This window comes from Hemitrygon akajei, chromosome 6 (genome assembly GCF_048418815.1).
Source record: "Hemitrygon akajei chromosome 6, sHemAka1.3, whole genome shotgun sequence".
Lineage (NCBI taxonomy): Eukaryota > Metazoa > Chordata > Chondrichthyes > Myliobatiformes > Dasyatidae > Hemitrygon > Hemitrygon akajei.
In genome coordinates this window covers 179,980,852-180,004,930 of record NC_133129.1, presented here as the reverse complement: position 1 = coordinate 180,004,930, position 24,079 = coordinate 179,980,852, and the positions used below count along the sequence as shown (strand labels likewise).

At 42.7% G+C, this 24,079-nt stretch overlaps 1 protein-coding gene across 1 annotated transcript in view; it reads right to left on the bottom strand.

The window, feature by feature from the left end:
* Nucleotides 1-24,079, bottom strand: part of LOC140729730 (doublecortin domain-containing protein 1-like) — a 537,877-nt gene that overhangs the window by 250,740 nt on the left and 263,058 nt on the right. Inside the window, exons 14-18 of the mRNA XM_073049855.1 lie at nt 21,684-21,806; nt 18,413-18,530; nt 11,158-11,304; nt 10,335-10,456; nt 4,803-4,863 (exon numbers count right to left, since the gene is read on the bottom strand). Of these exons, the coding sequence (XP_072905956.1) occupies nt 4,803-4,863; nt 10,335-10,456; nt 11,158-11,304; nt 18,413-18,530; nt 21,684-21,806 (571 nt within the window). The remainder of the gene's footprint in view (nt 1-4,802; nt 4,864-10,334; nt 10,457-11,157; nt 11,305-18,412; nt 18,531-21,683; nt 21,807-24,079) is intronic.

Sequence of the window (24,079 nt, the reverse complement as noted above, 5' to 3'; positions counted from 1 at the left end):
CCCCCTGCCTCTTCATTCTTTTTTCATCCCCCTTACCCCTTCTCTTCTCCACACCTGCCCATTACGTCTCTCTGGCGTCCGTCCTCTTTCCCTTTCTCCCATGCTCCACTCTCCTCTCCTATTAGATTTCTCCTTCATTAACCTTTTCCACCTATCATCTCCCACCTTGTCACTTCATCCCTACTCACGCACCAGTTTGTACTCCTTCCCCTCCACCCACCTTCTAATTTTGGCCTCTTCCCCCTCCCTTTCCAATCCTGATGAAGGATCTCAGCCTGAAATGTTGACTGTTTATTCCCCTCCATAGATGCTTCCTGACCTGCTGAGCTCCTCCAGCATTTTGTAAATGTTACTCTTCATTATGGGGGTCACTGAAATAATGTGCCAACATTGGCCAACCAGCTTGGTCTCCATCACGTTCTGGTTAACAGAAAAGGCTCGTGATGCCTACTCAGCCATAAAGTGACACAGTGTAGAAAGAGATTCAAGGAGGAACTAACTGGACCATCTACTCACACAGTTATAACATATCAAGATGTTAGAACAGAAATAATGAAATCAATCAAACCACAATCTACCTCATTATGATCTTGCACTTTATTGCCTACCTGCACTGCACATTTTCAGTAGCTTTTACACTTTATTCTGCATTGACATTGTTTTACCTTGTTCAAGCTCAGTGCGCTATGCAGTGATGTATGAACTGTATCCAAGACAAGCTTTTCACTGCATCTTGGTACATTTGAGGCCTCCATCAGTCAGGGTCAACCATGGATGTTGCATCCTAGTTGGTTAGATAGGCAAGCCTGGGCAATACAATATGGAGAGCAAGCTGTTGCCTATGTAGCGGGCTCCCCCTCTCCACACACCTGATGAACCCAATGGAACGGCAGAGACCGATACAGTTTGGTACCAGCAGTGTTGCAGGAGTTGCCAGTCAGCATTGAACTCAACGTAGGACTGCCTTAGGGACTCCAGCTCCGGATATTTCCCTCATGGTTTACTCCCAAAGCCTTCCCTATGTGTGGTTATAGCCACAAGGCAGCAGAGGTTTGAGATCAGAGTTTTCTATCCCCAAAATGAGCTGCCAACCACGGCCGATGAGTCCCATCTACCTGAAGTGACTGGATTTAATACATTAAAACCCGCTTTTGCCCCCTCTCCTGTCAGTAGTAACGGTTCCGCCAGGCTTAGTAGCTAAGCTACAGGTGAAAGCCAGGAGCTGGACTTGGTTTTCAGAAGCTTAGTACACGTGAAAAAAATAAACCAATACCACTGGAATCAGTCAAGGCACTGAATTCCTATCAGCAATATCTACAAGGATGTTGCCACGACTTGAAGATCTGAGTTACAAGGAAGTTTTGAATAGGTTAGGACTTTATTCCCTAGAGCATAGAAGAATGAGTTGAGATTTGATATAGGTATACAAAATTATGAGGGGTATTGGGTAAATGCAAGCAAATTTTTTCCACTGAGGTTGGGTGAGACTAAAACTAGAGGTTATGGGTTAAAGGTGTTAGGTGAAATGTTTAAAGGGAACATGGGGGGATCTTCTTCTCTCAGAGGATGGTGAGAGTGCAGAACACGCTACTAGTGGAAGTGGTATATTTGGGTTTGATTTCAACATTTAAGAGTATTTTGGATAACTACATGGATGGAAGGGATATGGAGAACTTTGGTCCAAGTCCATATCGATGGGATTAGGCAAAATAATAATTTGGCATGGACTAGATGGGTTGAAGGGCCTGTTTCTGTGCTGTAGACCATAAGACAAAGGAGCAGAAGTTGGCCATTTGGCCCATCAAATCTGCTCCACCATTTAGTGCTCTATGACTCTATGCCTCGGAAATTCCAATACCATTACCATTGGAATCAGTCAGATACTAAATTCTGATCAGCACTGATGTTTTCAATCCAGTTCATCTTGCAAATGTTGTAAGTAGTATTTACAAAATGCACTGTTGTAACTCATTCCATCTAATCATCCAAAACTTTTACCACCAAGGACAAGGGCAGCAGGTGCAGGGAAACACCACAGCCTCCAGGGCCCCTTCAAAGTGTCTCACTCAAATGTGAACGTGACATTCTGCAGATACTGGAAATCCAGGGCAACACATACAAAATGCCAGGGGTAGGGGAATTAAGGGTTATGGGGAAAAGGCAGGTAGGTGGAGATGAGTCCATGGTCAGATCAGCCATGATCTTATTGAACGGCGGAGCAGGATCAACAGGCCAGATAGCCGACTCCTGCTCCTATTTCTTATGTTTTGTAGGTTCTCAACAGGTCAGGCAGCATCTATAGAATGGAATGAACTAAACAGTTGACATTTTAGACTGAGATCTTTCATAAAGACGTCTGATGAAAGATTTCAGCCCAAAACATCAACTGTTTATTATTTTCCATAGATGCTGGCTGACTTGCTGAATTCCTTACTCAAATGTATTACAGACCTTTCCTCCTTCTTTAAATCCCAAAACTCTCCCCAACAGAATTGTGAGAGGAACTTCACTTGAAGGACTGCAGGGGTTTAAGGAGATGGTTCACCACCACCTTTTCGTGTGCAATTATGGAAAGGGAGTAAATGTGTGTCTTGCAAGCAATAGCTAGACGCTGAAAAGGGATTTTTTAAATTGCAAAGAAAATCATAGTCACAGAGCACTACAACCCATCAAGTCTGTGCCTAACCTAGTCTTATAGACCCACACCAAGACTGTAGACCTCCATACCCCTCCCATCCATGTAAAACTTCTCTTAACTGTTACGATTGAACCCACATTCATCACATCCACTGGCAGCCTTTTCCATGCTCATGCCACCCTCTGAATGAAGAAGTTCCACTCAGTTTCTCCTTAAATATTTAATCTTTCATACTTAACCTATGACCTTTAGTTCAAGTCTCATCCACCTCAGTGGAAAAAGCCTGCTTGCATTTACACTGTCTATACCCCTCATAATTTTAAAAACATCTAGCAAATCTCCCTTCATTCCTATACATTCTAGGGAATAAAATCCTAATCTATTCAACCTTTCCTAATGACTCAGATCCTGAAGACTTGGCAAAATCCTTGCAAATTTACCCTTTACTCTTCCAATCACAGAACATAGAACACATTACAGCACAATGTTGTGCTGACCTTCTTACCTACTCTGAGATCAATCTAACCCTACATAGCCCTCCAGTTTTCTATCATCCACGTGCCTATCTGAAAAGTCCCTAATGTATCTGCCTCTACCACCATCCTAGCATGTATTCCATGCACCTACCACTCTCTGTGAAAAATCACTACCTCTGACATCCTCCCTTAACATTCCGCCAATCAGCTTAAAATTATGCTCGTTTATATTAGCCATTTCCACCCCAGGAAAATGTCTCTGGCTATCTACTTGATCTGCCTCTTATCATCTTGTGCACCTCTATCAAGTCATCTCTCAATCTCCTTCACTCCAAAGAGAAAAATCCCAAGCTTATTCAGAATAGACATGCCTTCCAGTCCAGGCAGCATCCTGGTGAACCAATCACAAACAAGAGAAAATCTGCAGATGCTGGAAGTCCAAGCAACACACACAAAGAAGGGTTTTGGTCGGAAACTCAACAATTCTCTTTTCCATAGATGCTGCCTGGCCTGCTGAGTTTCTCTAGCATTTTGTGTGTGTTGCTTGCATCCTGGTAAATCTCCTCTGCACCCTTTGTCAAGTTTCCACATTCTTCCTATAATGAGGTGATCAGAAATGAAAACTAATTCCGTGTGTGGTCTAAACAGGGCTTTATAGAGCTGCAGCATTACCTTGCATATCGATGCCTTGCCTTTGGGTAGGTGACCAATGCTCCATAAGACCATAAGATATAGGAGCAGGATTAGGCCATTTGGTCCATTGAGTCTGTTCCAATATTTCATCATGGCTGATCTATTTTCCCATCTGCCCCAATCCCCTGCTTTCTCCCCGTAACCCTCCATACCCTGACTAATCAAGAATCGATTAACCTCTGCCTTAAATATATCCAATGAATTGGCCTCCACAGCTGCCTGTGACAATGAATTCCACAGATTCAACACTCTCTAGCTAAAGCAACTTCCTGTATACATCCACTCTATTGACACCTTTCAACATTTGATGCGTTTCAATGATATTCCCTCCTCATTCTTCTTTATTCCAGGGAATACAAGACCAGAGCCATCAATCGGTCCACATATGGTAACCATTTCAGTTCAAGGATCATTCTCACGAACCTTCTCTGAACTGTCTCTCTCGTGAACCTCTTCTGAACCCTCTCCAACAGATAAGATAATAGATAAGAGGACCAAATCGGCTCACGATACTTCCAGTGATGCCTTACCAGTGCACAAACATATATTCAAAGTTAACAAAATACGTAAGCATTGTACCAATGTTTAAAAGCATGGAATTGGATATTTTTTCTTGGTTCATATTGAAATTGTCTATGCATCTGACATCATAGTTTCTCTGTAGTCAATGACGATAAACATGGTCCTGTGAGAAAATCTGCCACAGTGGTTAGAATTTTTTTATTGAGATATCCACAGAATAGGTCCCTCCAGCCCTTCAAGCCCGCAGCCTAATAACTCCCCCGATTTAATCCAGGCCTAATCATGGGACAATTTACAATGACCAATTAACCTACCAACCAGTACGTCTTTGAACCGTGGGAGGAAACCCGAGCACCCGAAGGAAACCCACATGGTCACGGGAAGAACATACAAACTTCTTACAGACAGCGGACAGCGGCAGGAATATTCTTCATCTAAAGAATTTATTTCAAAGCAGTAAACAAAAAACAAACCATCGAGTAAATGTTCCCAGCTGTGTTGAACCCCCACAGTTGCTGTGGACTCCGTTTCATCCTGTGAAGACAAAATAAAAATGAAAGAATGGATGAAAATCTGTGCCATGTAGTGGAGTTCATCTGACTTGCAAGACCACAGGGAATCTAGAGAACTAAAAATTCAGAGGAAAAATATACAACACCTGTTTCTGAAGTAGAATTCAACGGGCAGAGATTTATTTTGGGCATTAACAGGGCAGGCACATTGGCCTTAACCTGATGAGTGACTCTGTTAACATTAATGGAACTGAATATTTCAAATGCGTATCAGGATCAGGTTTATTATGACTGACATACTGTATGTCATGAAATTTGTTGATTTGCAACAGCAGTACAGTGTACTACATTAAAAATGCTCCAAATTACAATGTATAAATAAAGAAGAGAGCAAAAATAGTGAGAAGGTATTGTTTATCGGTGGGTTCATTGTTCAGAAATCTGTTGCCGGAGGGGAAGAAGCTGTCCCTGAAATGTTGAGTGTGGATTTTCTGGCTCTTGTACCTCCTCTCTCTGATGGTTGTAATACAAAGAGAGCACGTCTTGGGTCATGGGGTCCTTAATGATGAATGCCACCTTTTTGAGGTATTGTCTTTTGAAGATGTCCTTGATGCCAAGATGGTGAGTGCCCATGGTGGAGATGACTGAGTTTGCAACCATCTGCAGATTTTTCCAATCCTGCACGATGCCTACCCCTCCCACATACCAAACTGATGCCATCAGGTTGGATGCTCTCCTCAGTCCATCTGTAGAAATTTGCTAGAGTCTTTGGTAACATACAAGACCTTTTCAAACTCTGAATGAAATATAGTCACTATCATGTCTTCTTTGTAATTGCATCAATCTGTTTGGCCCAGGATAGATCTTCAGAGATGTTGACACCCAGGAATTTGAAACTGTTCTCCCTTTTCTACTGCTGATCCCTCAATGGGGACTGCTGTGTGTTCCCTCAACTTTCCCTTCCTGAAGTCCACAATCAATTCCTTGGTCTTACTGATGTTGAGTGCCCATCACTCCCATTGCCTCGTCAGGCCAATTATGGATTAGTTAAATGTGTGGTATTTTATCAATGTCACCCTGCTCAAGAATAAATGAAAGAGAATATTTTCACAAGTTCAAAAGTGAGGTGGTTCATTCTGACACCAAGCTTTCCAATCTAAACAAAGGAAGTTATGAAGCAGTGAAGCGAAGGTTGTGTGGGGCAGATTGGAAAACTGCATTAAAGAGTGTAGTAGTATAAAAATAAACATTTGCAATCTGTAACACTTAAGATATCCTCGCTGATTTGATTGGACATAATCTATGCATTTCGTTGCATGAAGCGATGTATATGTGACAAATCTTCATTTATGACATCTTTTGGGGCAGCACAGTAGTATAATGGTTAGCACACTACTTTACAGTACCAGTGAACTGGGCTCATTTTCCACCACAGTCTATAAATCTCTCCTCTCTTATCAGAGAGGTCCACTCTCATCTCTTATCAGATTCACTCTTCTTCAAATCTTGATCTTTTCTACTTATCACCTTCCAGCATCTCATTTCATTCCCCCAACCCACTTTCCACCTCACCAGGTCTCACCTGCCAGCTTGTACTCCTTCCTCCTGCCCCACCCTTTCTTCCCGCTTCCTTCCCAGACCTGATGAAGGATCTTGGCCCAGAACACCAACTGTTTATTCCCCTCTGTAGATGCTGCCTGACCTGCTGAATTCCTCAAGCCTTTTGTGTATGTTACTCAAGTTTAAAGGGAGAGCAAGATCCAGAGAGAGTGGACAGGGTCTATGGGAAATGAAGACCCTGCTCACGTACAGGGGATTGGGAACTGGGGGCACTGGAGCCATGGAATTGATACCCTGATGACTGGGCAGGGAGAGTGACAAACATTAAATACTGAGGCAAATACTTAATCACTGGGATGTCCAAATAGTGAAATGGTGCTTTATTGGAATTGTATTGTGTTGTGTTGTGTTCCTCTTGCTTAATTACAGGCAGAGGTGCCTTTATCTCCATAATCCTATTATCATCATAATTTTACCAGCAAGAAACATAATTCCAAGTTTTAGATTTCAAAAAATTGCTAAAGATTAAAAAAGATAATTTGTTTCCCCAGTTTCAAAGAAATAGATGCTATTGAATAGGTTTATAGTCTAGGCATGTATAGCAAAATTCCAATAATCCATAAACCCACACCTCAAAGACTGTAGTGGTTCAAGAAATGACCTTCTTCTCAAGGGCAAGTAGGGTTAGATAATTAAAAGCTGGCTCAGCCTGTGAATGCAACATAAGACCATAAGACAAAGGAGCAGAAGTTGGCCATTCAGCCCATCGCATCTGCTCTGCCATTTCATCATGAGCTGATCCAATCTCCCCTTTAGTCCCATTCCCCCACCTTCTCACCACAACCTTTGATGCCCTGACTACTCAGATACCTATCAATCTCTGCCTTAAATACACCCAATGACTTGGCCTCCACTGCCACCTGTGACAACAAATTCCATAGATTCACCACCCTCTGGCTAAAAATTTTTTTTCGCATCTCTGTTCTGAATGGGCGCCCCGCAATCCTCAAGTCATGTCCTCTCATACTAGACTCCCCCACCATGGGAAACGACTTTGCCATAACCATTCTGTCCATGCTTTTCAACATTCAAAATGTTTCTATGAGGTCCCCGCTCATTCTTCTAAACTCCAAGGAGTACAGTCCAAGAGCGGTCAAACGTTCCTCATATGTTAACCCTCTCATTCTCGGAATCATTCTAGTGAATCTTCTCTGAACACTCTCCAATGTCAGCACATCCTTTCTTAAATAAGGAGCCCAAAACTGCACACAGTTTTCCAAGTGAGGTCTTACCAGTGCCTTATAGAATCTCAACATCACATCCCTACTCCTATACTCTATTCCTCTAGAAATAAATGCCAACATTGCATTTGCCTTCTTCACCACTGACTCAACCTGGAGGTTAACCTTAAGGGTATCCTGCACGAGGACTCCCAAGTCCCGTTGCATCTCAGAACTTTGAATTCTCTCCCCATTTAAATAATAGTCTGCCCGTTTATTTCTTCTACCAAAGTGCATGACCATACACTTTCCGACATTGTAATTCATTTGCCACTTCTTTGCCCGTTCCCCCAATCTATCCAAGTCTCTCTGCAGACTCTCTGTTTCCTCAGCACTACCGGCCCCTCCACCTATCTTTGTATTATCAGCAAACTTAGCCACAAAGCCTTCTATTCCATAATCCAAATCGTTGATATACAAAGTAAAAAGAAGTGGCCCTAACACGGACCCCTGTGGAACACCACTGGCAACCAGCAGCCAACCAGAATGGGTTCCGTTTATTCCCAATCTTTGTTTCCTGCCAATCAACCAACGCTCTATCCATGTATGTAACTTTCCCGTAATTTTATGGGCTCTTATCTTGTTTAGCAGCCTCATGTGCGGCACCTTGTCAAAGGCCTTCTGAAAATCCAAATACACAACATCCACTGCATCTCCCTTGTTTAGCCTACTTGTAATCTCAAAAAATTGCATTAGGTTTGTCAGGCAGGATTTTCCTTTAAGGAAACCATGCTGAGTTCTGCCTATCTTGTCATATGCCTCCAGGTACTCCGTAACCTCATCCTTGACCATCGACTCCAACAATTCCCAACCACCGATGTCAAGCTAACAGGTCTATAATTTCCTTTTTGCTTCCTTGCCCCCTTCTTAAATAGCTGAGTGACATTTGCAATCTTCCAGTCCTCTGGAACCAGGCCAGAATCTATCGACTTTTGAAAGATCATTGCTAATGCCTCCACAATCTCCATTGCTACTTCCTTCAGGACATGAGTGTGTATTCCATCTGGTCCAGGAGATTTATCTACCCTTAGACTATTCAGCTTCCTGAGTACTTTCTCTGTCATAATTGTGACTGCGCGTATTTCTCTTCCCTGACACCCTTGAATGGCCGGTATATTGCTGATCTCTTCTTCAGTGAAGACTGATGCAAAATACTCGTTCAGTTCCTCCACCATCTCCTTATCTCCCATTACAATTTCTCCAGCATCATTTTCTATTGGTCCTATATCTACCCTCACCTGTCTTTTACTCTTTATATACTTGAAAAAGCTTTTAGTATCCTCTTTGATATTATTTGCTAGCTTCCTTTCATAGTTCATCTTTTCCCTCTTAATGACCTTCTTAGTTTCCTTTTGTAAGCTTTTAAAAACTTCCCAATCCTCTGTCTTCCCACTAATTTTTGCTTCTTTGTATGCCCTCTGCTTTGCTTTTACTTTGGCTTTGACTTCTCTTGTCAGCCACGGTTGCATCCTTTTTCCACTCGAAAATTTCTTCTTCTTTGGAATATATCTGTCTTGCACCTTCCTCACTTCTCGCATAAACTCCAGCCACTGCTGCTCTGCCGTCCTTCCCACTAGTGTCCCTTTCCAGTCAACCTTGGCTAGTTCCTCTCTCATTCCACTGGAATTTCCTTTACTCCACTGAAATACTGACATCCATAAGACCTTAAGACATAGGAGTAGAATTAGGCCATTCCACTATAGCTGACATTATCTCTGTCAACCCCATTCTCCAGACTACTCCCCATAACATTTGACACCCTTACTAATCAAGAACCTATCAACCTCCGCTTTAAATATACCTAATTAATTCACCTCGACAGCTTCACCACCTTCGGGCTAAATAAGTTCTTCCTCATCTCTGTTCTAAAGGGACATAATAGTGTTATGAGACTCACCCACTATTGAAAACATCCTCTCCACATCCATTCCATCTAGACCTTTCAATATTTAATAGGTTTCAATGAGAAACTCTCTCATTCATCTGAACTCCAGCGAGTACAGGCCCAGAGCCATGAACATTTCTCATACACTATTTTTTTCATTTTCAATATCAATCTCATGAACCTCCTCTAGACCCTCTCCAATGCCAACACAACTTAAATATCTTAGATATGGGGCCCAAAACTGCTCACAGTACTCTAAATGTAGTCTGACCAATGCCTTATAAAGCCACAGCATTACATCCTTACTTTTCTATCCTAGCCCTCTTTGAAATGTCCTAACATTGCATTTGCCTTCCTCATCACTGACTCAACCTGCAAATTAACTTCTAGGGAATCCTGCACGAGGACTCCCAAGTCCTTTTGCATCTCCTCCATCCCTTAAATGAAGGTGAAAAACATTCAGTACTTAGTGAATCAGCACTTTTAGGTTTACTGGGCAATTGGATATTATTCCTATTAAGGGATATTACAATAAATTTTCCAATGAACCAGGGCCTGATGGGTTTCAGGGGAGGGTGGGATGTGAACCCAGATAAATTGCATGGGGGGGGGTGCAGTATCTAGGATCCCAGTGAGTTTCAAGTGAATGGGCAAACCTCACCCATGAAGCAGGGACCAAATCAGTGGGACTCCCAAATAATTGGCAAGTGGATTATCAGAGTTTTACCATATTTATACAGCAAGCGTATCATGTCATAAATTAGTGACCTTTTCTGCACAGCTAACTTGTATCCTTCCAAATCCACGTTGTCCTCATTCTTCAGTCGGATTTGTTGATCACTCACGGCCAGGCAGAGTTGTGGGTAAGCGCGACACAAAATTATTCCAGACTTGGCATTCATTTCATAAAACAGGAAGAACCACAAAAGGCAAAAGCAAAAAGAATTTTGGTGAACTTATGACATTTGAATAGGTGATAATAAGACCATTCTTAATGAAATAAACACAAAATTGATCTGCTCTTGTGTCTTATCATGGGTAAAGCCTATTGAGCGTATCTACATGGAGTGCAGAAGGGAAGCAGAAAGATCTCCATCATCCAGGCCTATGGATTTATTAAGTATGCTGGCAAGAAAATGAATCTCAGGGGTGTATTTGGTGACATATATGTACTTTGATAATAAAATTACTTGGAATTTTGAACTCTCAAGATTTCTTTTGTGATAATATTTCAACTGGTTCATGTGCTATTTCCAACCTTTACCTCAGATATGTTTTCTACCTTATTTAATGACACAGCGTGGTAACAGGCACCTTCTGGCAAACAAGTCCATGTTGCCCAATCACACCCAGGTGACCAATCAACCTACTAACCCATACATCTTTAGAATGTGGGAGGAAACCAGGGCACCCGGAGGAGACACAGGTAGTCATGGGGAGAACGTACAAACTCCTTACAGACAGCGGCGGGAAATCAACCAGCATTGCTGGCGCTGTAATACTGTTACACTAACCTATCTTTGTGACAAACACCATTCTTTTTCGATTTAGACCTGCTTCATCAACGTAACTCATTTGATTAGTTCAGTACCTTTGCAACAACCCATATGTGAGCTGAAAAGCACGTTGAGATTCCCACTGAAACCTTGGACTTCTTTTGCTCCTTTTTTGCCGGAAGAGTATTCTCACTCCTGTTTTCGATGGTAACCGAAGGATAGACGACCACTTGGGGATCATTCTATTTGCAAAGCACAACAGAAGATGTTGAGCTCACATTTGTTCTGATGTTCATCCTGTTTTCACTTCCTCTTCCTACATGATTTAATACAACAACTCAATCCTTGTTTTATTTTACAAATTCTATTCATAAGGCATAAAACATAGAAGCAGAATTAGGCCACTTGGCCCAACAAGTCTTCTCTGCCATTCCATCATGGCAGATTTATTATCCCTCTCAATGCCATTCTCCTGCGTTTTCCCCATACCTTTTGAAGCCCTTACTAATCAATTTCCACTTTAAATATACCGAATGACTTGGCCACTAGTGCCATCTACGGCAATGAATTCCACAGATTCACCACCCTCTGGCTAAGGAAATTCCTCCTCATCTGTGTTCTAAAGGGACGAACTTCTATCTTGAGGCTGTGCACTCTGGTCCTAGACTGCCCCACTATAGGAAACATCCTCTCCACGTCCACTCCATCTAAGCCTTTCAGTATTCAATAGGTTTCAATAAGATTTCCCCTCATTCTTTCAAAGTCCACTGAGTACAGGCCCAGAGCTGTCAAACGCTCCTCATAACCATCTCATTCCCAGGAATAAGACAAAAGCCAGCACGCACGCTCAGTCCAAACGATAACTCACACTCATCCCACACATTGACACTTTATGGGACCACAGATCCAATTGAACTGACCGCCAAAGCTTTCCAAACAAATCTGAGTAAACCACAAGTGGTGAATCCTAAGGCCTTGCCAGAAGGCCTTCGCGTTCTTTTGACAGCCTGTGGCGTCATCGACCTTTTCAATTCTTCCTAAATACCTCTGTTAACAATCCCTTATCCGAAATTCTGAAATCTGAAAAGCTCTGAAAACCATTTTGCACCAATAGCTGACGTCACTCAGGTGTGACGTGGCAGCACTAGCAGAGGCCGCCAGGCGTCAGTTGTGGCTCAGCGCTCGTACTGGTTACATGTACACTTGCTGTTCGCTGATACTTTGTGTTCACTGTTGACTTTGTGTTTAATTTCACTGTGAAAATGTCAAAAAGAGCTGCAGATACCCTTATGGGTAACAATGAAAAAAAGAGGAGGAAGCAACTATTATTATCAATAACCAGAAAGTGGAGTTATTGCAGAAGCTTGATCGTGGTGTGTCTGTGTGGCATTTTACTGAAGAATATGGTGTCAGAACTACCACTGTATATGATTTAAAGAAACAGAAAGATGAGTTACTGAAGTTTTATAGTGACAGTGACGTTCTACATTTATTCCAATAAGTCATTTATCATGTGTTTGATTCGGTTCATTTGAAGCTGTATATTTTTATGTTTTATTGAATGTTTTTGTTAGAAATAACTTTTTTTTCCTGTCATTATTCCCTAAACAATACAGTAGAACAACTATTTACATAGCATATACATTGTATTCGGTATTATAAGTAATCTAGAGATGATTTAAAGTATACGGGAGGATGTGCACAGGTCCAGCGTTCCGCTGGATCCTGAAGTCCACCCACACTGCAACAGGTTAATAAGGGACTTGAGCATACATGTTTTTTGGTTTCCGCGGGGGGTCCCGGAACCAATAAGGAGGGATTCTGAAATCTGAAAAATTCTGAATTGCGAAACAAAACTGGCTCCAAGGATTTCGGATAAGGGATTGTGGACCTGTACCATGTGAAATAGGCCCTTCCAGCCCTTTGAGCCACACTGCTCAGCAACCTCCAGTTTCACCCTATCGTAATCATGGGACAATTTATAATGACCAGTTAACCTACCAACTGTTAAATCTTTGTACTGTGAGAGAAAAACAGAGCACCCAGAGAAAACCCACATATTCCATTCTCCTTACAGAGGATGCTAGATTTGAACTCTGAACTCCGACATCCCGAGCTGTAATAACATAACGCTAACTGCTACACCACCACAGAGTTTAGTAAGAGTGTCAAAGGTTATGGGGAGAAAGTACGAGAATAGGGTTGAAAAGGATTTAAAAAATCAGTCATGATGGAATGGCGGAGCAGACTCATAGGACCGAATGGTCTAATTCTGCTCCTGTGCCTTACGATCTTATACATGTGCGTCGTAATGTACGGTCTGGAAATCAGAAACATGCTGACACACTACACATGGTGGCTTTCCTCAGAACCATGAGTTGTAGTAGGCCAAAACCTAGCCTGAACTCACAGACTCAAAGATATTGGTACTGGTATTGGTATTGGTATATTATAGTCACATGCACCAAATACAGTGAAGAGCTTGTCTTGTGTAGTGTTCATACAGATTAGTTCATTACACAGTGCATTGAGCTAGAATAAGGTAAAACAATAACAATGCAGAATAAAGTGTAAGAGCTACTGAAAGAGAGTAGTAAATGATAAAGTGCAAGATCGTAACAAGGTCGATTGTGAGGTCAAAAGTCCATCTTATTTTACAATAGATCCATTCAATTGTCTGATAACAGTGGGATAAAACCTGTCCTTGATCCTCGTGATACATGCTCGCAGCTTTTCTATCTACTGCCCGATGGGAGAGGGGAGAAGAGAGAATGTTTAGGGTGGGTGGAGGTTTTGGTTTTGCTGGCTGCTTTACTGGGGTAGCAACAACTGTAGATAGAGTCTATGTGATGTGCTGAGCTGTGTCCACAACTCTGCAGTTTCCGGAGGTCACGTGCAGAATAGATGCTGCATAAAACTTATGCATCCAGACAGAACGGTGCATCGATAAAAAGCGCTAAGAGTCAATGGGACATGCCACAAAGTAATGTTGCTTCTAATGCAGAAGATGCCAAACAGCAGGTCAGGACATAAAATGATGCAGTTTGATAATCAAATGAAAACCTGGAGACAACAACTCCAAACTCTATGGCAGATGAGAATAATTATGTTTGTTTTTAAAGAAGGAATGAGAATAGAATCAGAATCAGACTTTAATCGCCAAGTACCTATGCACATACAAGGAATTTACTTCCAGCAGATGTTGTCTCTCTGCTCATAACAATAATAATGATAAATATAAATGAAAATATAGATTATACATACAGGTAGTGCAATCCAAGTAATAGTTAGCCGACAGTTAACCGGCAGTTAACTGTTCAGCAAAGTGACCGCAGTAGGGAAAAAACTTCTCCAGTGCCTATTAGTCTTAGTCTGGAGGGATCTGAAGCACCTACCAGACGGAAGCAGATCAAACAGTCCGTGCGCAGGATGGGAGGAGTCCTTTATGATGTTCCCCACCCTCTTCTTCAACCTGGAAGAGTACAGGTCCACAATAGAGGGCAGGGAGGCTCCAATGATGCGCTCGGCAGTCCTCACTGTGCGCTGTAGTCTGGTTCTATTCTGCTTGGTGGCGGCTCCAAACCACTCAATGATGGAGGTGCACAGGACAGACTCAATGACTGCAGTGTAGAACTGCAGCAGCAATTCCCGAGGCAGACCGTATTTCCTCAAGAGTCGCAGGAAATACATCCGCTGCTGGGCCTTCTTCAGGATGGAGCTGATGTTCTGCTCCCACTTCAGATCCTGAGAGATGGTGGTTCCCAGGAACCTGAAGTTCTCCACGGTGGACACAGGGCTGCTGAGGACTGTGAGGGGAGACATAGCGGGGGGATGTCTCCTGAAATCCACTATCATCTCCTTTGTCTTGAGCGTGTTCAGCTCCAGATTGTTCCGACTGCACCAGAGCGCCAGTTGGTCCACCTGCTGTCGATATGCAGACTCATCACTATTCTGGATGAGTCCGATGACGGTAGTGTCGTCTGCAAACTTCAAAAGCTTCACATAGGGGTTGGAGGAAGTGCAGTCATTGGTGTAGAGGGAGAACAGCAGTGGAGAGAGGACACACCCCTGGGGGGCGCCGGTGTTGGTGATTCGAATATCCGAGGTGACCTGTCCCATCCTTACCTGCTGACTTCTGTTGGTCAGGAAGCTGTAAATCCAATCGCAGAGGTCAGGTGGCACAGTAAGGTGAGACAATTTGGAGCAGAGGGTATGAGGGACGATGGTGTTAAACGTCGAACTGAAATCCACAAACAGCATCCGAGCTTAGGTCCCAGGACGATCCAGATGTTGCAGGATATAGTGCAGTCCCAGGTTGACTGCATCGTCTACTGACCTATTTGCCCGGTAGGCAAACTGCAGGGGATCCAGCAGGCTGCTGGTGAGGGTCTTCAGGTGGTTCAACACCAAACGTTCAAAGGATTTCATGACTACAGATGTCAGTGCGACAGGTCTGTAGTCGTTCAGTCCTGTGATGGTGGGTTTCTTGGGGACCGGGATGATGGTAGAGTGCTTGAAGCAAGTCGGAACCTCACTCAGCTCCAGAGATCTGTTAAAGAGCTGAGTGAAGATGGGAGCCAGCTGATCAGCACAGGCTCGTAGACAGGAGGGGGAGACCCCATCTGGGCCTGGAGATTTTCGGGTCTTAAGTCGCTGGAACAGTCGACATACTTCTCCTTCGCTGATTCTAAGCTGTGATCCAGGGGGGCTGGGCAGAGATGGTGGGGAGGTGATTGCAGTGATTGGGGGATGAGTGCCAGTGAGTGATGGTCGAGGGAAGGCAGGAAGAGAGACCGAAGAGGGGGGAGGGACAGGTGTAAGATGGACCCCCTCAAATCTACAGTAAAAGAGAATTATTTGTTAAATAAGAAAGAGGGAGAATCAAATCCATAAGATAATGAAAAGAATAATTTACCAGCAGGTACTTTGATTTTGTCAGTGATATTTAAATGATCACACATTACTGTGCAAAAGTTTTACACACACACACACACACACACACACACACACACACACACACACACACACACACACACACACACACACACACACACACACACACACACACACACACACACACACACTCCCCCCAAGGCTTTTGCACTGTACTGTAATTTTATGTATTGTCCTGTACTGCTGCCGCAAAAAAAAGACAGATGTCGTGACAAATGTGAGGGATGATAAACCTGACTCTGATATGGGTCTCTATTGTTGACTGAGAGTAGGAAGAGGGCAGGGAGAGGGGAATTGGTGGCAAAAAGGGGAAGGAAGGAAGGGAGCAGGAAGCACCAGAGTGACACTCTGTAATGATCAATAAACCATTGTTTGAAATCAAATGACCTAGCCTTGTGTCTTAGGGCTGGGTGTGTCTGCACCGCTGCCACCCTCAACCCTGGCACTCCTTCTCGCCATCTGTCCCACACTACCCTCATGGCGCTCTACCTCGCCATTCCCAACATCCTTTGCTCCCACCAGATTTATAAACTCACTCTCCCCTCCACATTGACAAATACAGTAGGGTTTGTCTTAGACACCCTATATATACGTGCCTAAGAGTTTTGCACAGCACATATATTCTAATATGATTAAAGATAAGATTTTCAAATATAAGATTATCTTTTTAATTGACACACGGACGTGGAAACATCGAAACATATGATGAAATGCATCATTCTGCGTCAACGACCAACACAATCAGAGGTTTGTGCTGGAGGCAGCCCGCAAGTGTTGTGCTTCCGGCGCTAATCCTAACCTGCACGTCTTTGGAGTGTGGGAGGAAACCAGAGCACCCAGAGGAAATCTTCATGGTCATGGGGAGAGCTTTCAAGCTCCTTACAGCCAGCAACAGTAACATACCCAGATTGATAATTGGTGGTGATGTAGAGCGTCTGCACTAACCACTTTGCTACGACATTAACCCTTCAAAGCAAGGTAAGAAAAATCCTGTACCAAATCATGGGACATAGACAGAGTTAAGACACTCAGTCTTTTTCCCAGGGTTGGGGCATCAAGAATTAGAGGGCACAGGTTTAAGTTGAGAGAGGAAACATTTAATAAACACTTGAGGGATAACTTTTTTAGACAAAGGCTGGAGTGCATTTAAAATGAGGTACCGGAGGAAGTACTTAAGGCAGGTAAAATAACAACTTTTAATAGACTATCAGACAGGTCCATGGATAAGAAAGGTTTTGCAGATGCAGAGCTGGGCTGAGAAGTGGCAGATGGAGTTCAATACAGAAAAGTATGAATTGAAACACTTTGGAGGTCAAACTTGAAGGCAGAGTAGAAAGTTTATGGCAGGATTCTTAGCAGTGCGGAGGAACAGAGGGATCTTGAGGTCCAAATCCACAGATCCCTCAAAGTTGCCACACAATTGGTAGGGTAGTTAAGAAAGATTATGGTGTGTCGATCCCCAGGATCGTTAGACTGGGGACTGAGTTCAACAGCCATGAGGTAATATTGCAGCTCTATTAAACTCTGGTCAGACCACACACGGAGTATTGTGTTCAGTTCTGGTCACTTCATTATAGGAAGAATGCATAAACTTTAGAGAGGGAACGAAGTAGATGCACCTGGATGTTGCCTACTCTAACTGCCAAGTCGAATTTATTGTCATATGCACATGTATGCACAATGCAATGAAAAGCTTACTTGTAGCAGCATCACAGGCACTTCGGTAGTGCCTTTCTAACATCCGCCACTCTCTGCGTTAAAAACTTGCACTTTTTTTTTGTGCTTTCACAACCTCACTTTAACTGCATACCCTTGAGTACAGACATCTTGACAGTGAGTAAAAGTTACTAGCAGTCTTTCGGTCTACATCTCTCTGCATTTCATAAATATTTAATGCCTGTAGAAACATTAGTACAGAGGACTGGGGCCAGAGATACCCAGAGCAGAATAGTAGCAACAACAGTATCTTAAACAGGGGTTCCCAACTTCGTTTATGTCATGGACCCCTACCATTAACTGAGGGGTTGATGGACCCCTGCTCTGGAATCTAAAGACTGCTGCTCTGAAGGGTCCATCGAGCCCAACCTGGAATCCACAGATCCCCTCAGTTAAAGGTCGGGATCCAAGGCATAAAAAAGGTTATGGACTCCTGATCTTGATGGAGGCTAGCACAGAAGATCCAATAAAGGCAGGTTCAGATGACACCAAGGAACACTGATACAGTCCTTGATGGTGGAGAATGGGCCATTTCTCAGTTCCCCTAGCCCCTCTCAGGGTATCCAAGTTCTGCACACAAGGGGGCTTCGGCTTTTAAATGAGGTGAGAGCTTTCAGTTCTGACAACACAATCAAAGCTTTGTCAGGTTAAATTTGACAACTGAATTTCGGTCAAGCTCACCTTGAACTGAAGGAAGTGATGTTTATCTATCATCTCCACTTCTTCCTGGCTGGGTTCATTCATTTGCATCCAGTTATATTTTTCTGGGAACCCTGTAGATATTTCCCAAGTCTCATACCTATAAAGGTAATCACAAATTGACACCATCAACATTTCTGGGATTTTTTTAACGTAATACTTCACTTTATCTAATACTTTAAAGTTGTTTTAAAAATTAAAAATTTATTATTTAACTTGAGGCTACATGTTGTTCAGTTTAAGTAGAGCCATAGAATGCCTCCTACCTCTTCTCACCTGCCTTTCAACTCACCACAAGCCCCCTCCTCCTTCCCTTTCTCCTATGGTCCACACTCCTTTTATCACATCCCTTCTCTAGTACTTTACATTTCCAACCCACTTGGCTTCATCTATCACCTTCTAGCTAGTCTTCATTCCCCTCCCTCCACAATGTTATTCTGGTGTCTTCACCCTTCCTTTCCATTCCTGAAGAAGGGTTTTGGGTGGAAACTTTACTATTTTCCATAGATGCTGCCTGACCTGCTGAGCTTCTCCAGTGCTTTTTGGGTTGGTTGTTATAGAGTCATAGAATACTACAGCACAGAAACAGGCCCTTTGGCCCATCTGATCCATACTGAATGGTAATGTTTCATTTTCACTGAATGGCAACTGGTTAAAGAAGAAAAATATACTTGAATTTACATAGCTGCCTTGAAGTTCATTGTTCTATACCTCTGCAGTTTATTCCACTAACACCGATAAAATCAATTTCAGAAGTAGAGATAAGATTCTGGTATTTCGATGTGGTTCGTTCAGTGCTACTCACTGCGTAGTAAATGATTGGTAAGTAAATGATTTTACAATCTTCACAACACCTCTCTCACACACAATGGTGAGTGAGAGACTGTTGGTTCTCAAGTCAGGCAGCTTGGAGCAGCAATACGGAAGATAGTAACATCCGGAACAGCGAGCTGCTGGTCCCCTGCCCTCGTTCTTGCAGGAGTGATCTCCTTCTCCCTCGCTGGTGAGAGAGAGTCTGTCTGAGATCCCAAAGTGCCCGGGTGTGAATGGGGGAGTGGGAGGGGGAGGGGGCTTCAGGGTTCTCTGCCCAGGGAAGCAGGTGAAGCTGCCTCATTAAATATATATAAGGCACAGTTAGATAGATTTTTGCATCACATGGGTATTAAGGGTTATGGAGAGAAAGCAGGTAGATGGAGCTACGTCCATGGCCAGATCATTATTCAATAAGATCATGAATGATGGAACAGTCTCAAAGGAACAAATGGCCGACTCCTGCTCATATTTGTTCTATTCTTACGTTACGTTCAGTTACATGAGACTGATTTCTATCTTAATTACAAATAGAACATTGGACACTACAGCACAGTACAGGCCCTTCAGTCCATGATGTTGAGCCAACCTTATAACATACTGTAAGGTCAATCTAACCTTTCTCTTCTTTATCACCCTCCATTTTTCCATCATCCATGTGCCTTTTTAAGAACTTCTTAAATATCCCTAAGGTATCTGTCTCTAGCACCACCCCTAGTAGCACATTCCACACAATTACCACTCTCTGGGTAAAAGAGCTTACCATAGAACCATTGAACATTACAGCACAGAAACAGGCCTTTTGGCCCTTCTTGGCTGTGCCGAACAATTTTTCTGTCTACTCCCACTGACCTGCACCTGGACCATATCCCTCCAAACCCCTCTCATCCATGTACCTGTCCAAGTTTTTCTTAAATGTTAAAAGTGAGCCCACATTTACCACTTCATCTGGCAGCTCATTCCACACTCCCACCACTCTCTGTGTGAAGAAGCCCCCCTCTAATGTTCCCTTTAAACCTTTCCCCCTTCTCCCTTAACCCATGTCCTTTGGTTTTTTTTCTCCCCTAGCCTCAGTGGAAAAAAGCCTGCTTGCATTCACTCTATCTATACCCATCATAATTTATATATCTCTATCAAATCTCCACTCGTTCTTCTGCGGTCTGGGGAATAAAGTCCTAACCTATTCAACCTTTCTCTGTAACTCAGTTTCTCAAGTCCCAGCAACATCCTTGTAAACCTCTGCACTCTTTCAACCTTATTAATATCCCTCCTGTAATTTGGTGACCAAAACTGCACACAATACTCCAAATTCGGCCTCACCAATGCCTTATACAACCTCACCATAACATTCCAACTCTTATACTCAATACTTTGATTTATGAAGGCCAATGTACCAAAAGTCTCTTTACGACCCTATCTACTTGTGACGCCACTTTTAGGGAATTTGTCAGAATTACCTCTGACATCCCCTTAATAATTCATCCAATCACTTTAAAATTATGCCACTTCATATTAGCCTGTTCCACCTTAGGAAAAAGTCTCTGCCTTTGATCATCTTGTACACCTCTATCAAGTCTCCTCTCATCCTCCTTCTCTGCAAAGAGAAAATCCCAGGCTTACTCAACCTATCCTCATAAGACATGCTACCCTTGTGAAACTGTGACATAAAGCTGTAGTAAAAGATCTGTACATTATTTTGTACCATCAATGTACTTTGTGTGAGTACAGAAATCCCATCATCATCATGGCTATCCCTCGAGATCGAGGATGATGGCCTTCGTTCTGTTTCCACAGAGAGAAGACGCCTGTGCGTGTATTTGTTTAACGTGTACTTGATGTTGCACTCCAAGAAGCACACGATACTTCACAAATCAACCAACTGATTCCAATGGCATGGAAACCACGACGATTGGAGCTGATGGATTTGTTGCAGCCTTCATCAGCCTTCACAGCCGTTGAGTTCGAAGTAACTTCGTCCGCCTGTTCCACCGTTGAGGTCTTAGTTGGATTGTTCTTTGTCAGGGATCTCACCCTCGACCTTACCACCATGGGTGACCCTACCAGGAGCATAGCTCCAGACAGCATCACTCTCAGGATCTCAGGACCACACAGGCTTCTTCACCACGACAAAGTGACAATCCACGGAGAAGAGAGAAATTCCATAACCCAGATGCAAAGGAATAACAAAGTACTAAAGTCCTTGGCTTTGAGAGCAGTAGCAAAAAGATGAATATTAGAGTAGGTTAAAAGGTTGGCATAACATTGAAGACCAAAGGAGCTGTACTGTGATGTAATATTCCATGTTCTATAATGTTATAACATGTGTGATGAGTATCTTACAACCAATTGAATTATATCAATTAAATGTTTCTTAAATGCTCTATGTCATTCACTAAAGTATAGGCTAAGGTAATGATATACATATGTATTCAAAGCAGCATACTTTTCCAAACTATTTAACGGACCATCATATTCCAAAGGAGTTTTGTAAACCACCTTTTGACCCTGGTTCATAACTCCTCGAACACAGTCAAACATTACACAGAGAAATGGTTTGCTAATGCTTCTGTAAAAAAAAATAGAGAAAGGTTAGCTTCATTTGTCACATGTTCATCAAAAATTAGAAACATGCATTGTCTGCTTCAATGTTCAGAGTAAGTTTATTATCAAAGTACAGATATGTCACCATATACAACCATGAGATTCATTTTCTTGTGGGTATACTCAGTAACCATTATAGAATCACACCAACAGGGCAGACAACCAGCGTGCAAAAGAAATCAAACTATGCTAAAAGAAAGAAAGAAAGGAAATAATAATTACATAAAAAACACTTTTGCTATAATCATATTAACATATACTTTTCCCGTTATACCAAAATCAATCTGGAAGATTTACAACAAAAAAAAACTACCAAATTTTAGAAAACACCATGTACACTCAAACACACTCAGGTTAATACAACCTAGGACAGAAGGTGGACGAGAAACATCAGACATAAAAAATTTACACAACAGTCAGATGAAGCAGCAAGGGATATATTTTCAACAACAAAAACAGGATGTTGCAATGAACGAGGCAAACCCAGACACAGGACACAGGCACGGAGATTGAGTTAGGATGCAGACGTGGGCATGAGCGTTGAATGGCAAACAAGAGGGAGTGCAGGAAATCAGAAGGCAGGCAGAATTGATCTTGACACGGAGCGTTGAAAGGGAAGCAGCAGACAAAACTTTTCTTAGCATGGAGAGACAGAGTTTCACAGGTAAACCTCGGAACTGGAGTTGAACTTAGAAAACTTATCTTGACTTGGAGAGACTGAGTTGCACAGGTAAATCCCAGTACTGAAGCAAAACTTAGAACACACACAATCCTAAGCTGCCAGGAAACGTTAATTACCACACTGGCAAAACCAACGATCTGGCAACTAGTGGGTGCAAAGCCAGGGTTCTTATGCTGCAGGTCTTGATGAAAACCAGGTGTGCCGCCATCAAAGGAAATTAGGAGAAAATGGGAATTAACGGTTGGGACCGTGACACAGGATTCTGTACTCCATGTGAGCATGTGCTATTCTGATAATAAGTACACACCATCAAGCTTAAAACAACCCAGAAAAATGAAGACATCATCACTGCTGAAGAAAAGTTAACCAGGGGAAGAGCATGACCTTTCATGAAAGACATCCCCATGACTGAGAAGACTAGATTTCAACAAGAATGCATCGAACTCCTGTCCCTGAATTGGAGACCTCTTCCCTGAAACAGAAGAGGTCCTTGTGGCAATCCAGGACCAGGTGGTTAACACAAAAAATATCAAAAATACATAATAAAAGACCAACAAATTCCAGACAATAAATAGAGAAAAGGTCTAGAGAAGCCAGAAACAATCCAACACATTACAGATTCCTGCAGCAGTTTAACTCAATCTGATTACTTACACAGGCACAATCAAGTGGCAAACATCATTCACCAAAACCTTGCTTTAAAATACAAACTCATAAAAGAAACCATACCACACTATAAGTACAAACCTGATCCAGTTTTCAAGTCAGCGTCTTACAAATTATATTACAATGATCTGCTATTACTTTTATTACAATCCATAATGCAAAAAGACATGCAGGACAATCCATAATGGAAAAGCAATGTAATAAGGGTAATGACGTAATTGTAAAGGAGGACTTCAATATACAGGGGATTGAGAAAATCAGGTTGGTGTCGGATCGCAAGAGAAGGAATTTGTTGAATGCCTGCAAGATAGCTTTATAGAGCAGCTTGTGCTCGAGCCCACTTGAGGAAAGGCTGTCTTAGATTGCGTGTTGTATAATAACCCAGATCATATTAGGGAGCTTACTGACACAAATGTTGGTGGGGGGGGGGGGGTGTTGTGGATAGGGTAGAGAGCTGTCAGACGTTACAGTGGGACCTTGATAGGATGCAAAACTGGATGCAAAAGTGGCAGATAGAGTTCAACCTACATAAGTGTGAGGTGGTTCATTTTGGTAGATCAAATTTGTTGGCAGAATATAGTATTAATGGTAAGACACTTGGCAGTGTGGAGGAACAGAGGGTTCTTGGGTTCCAAGTCTTTAGACACTCAAAGCTGTTGCGCAGGTTGACTCTGTGGTTAAGAAGGCATAAGGTGCATTGGCCTTCATCAACCGTGGGATTCAGTTTAAGAGACGAGAGGTAATGTTGCAGCTATATAGGACCCTGGTCAGACCCCACTTGAAGTACTGTGCTCAGTTCTGGTCACTTCACTACAGGAAGGACGTGGAAACTATAGAAAGGGTGCAGATGAGATTTACAAGAATGGTACCTGGATTGGGGAGCATGCCTT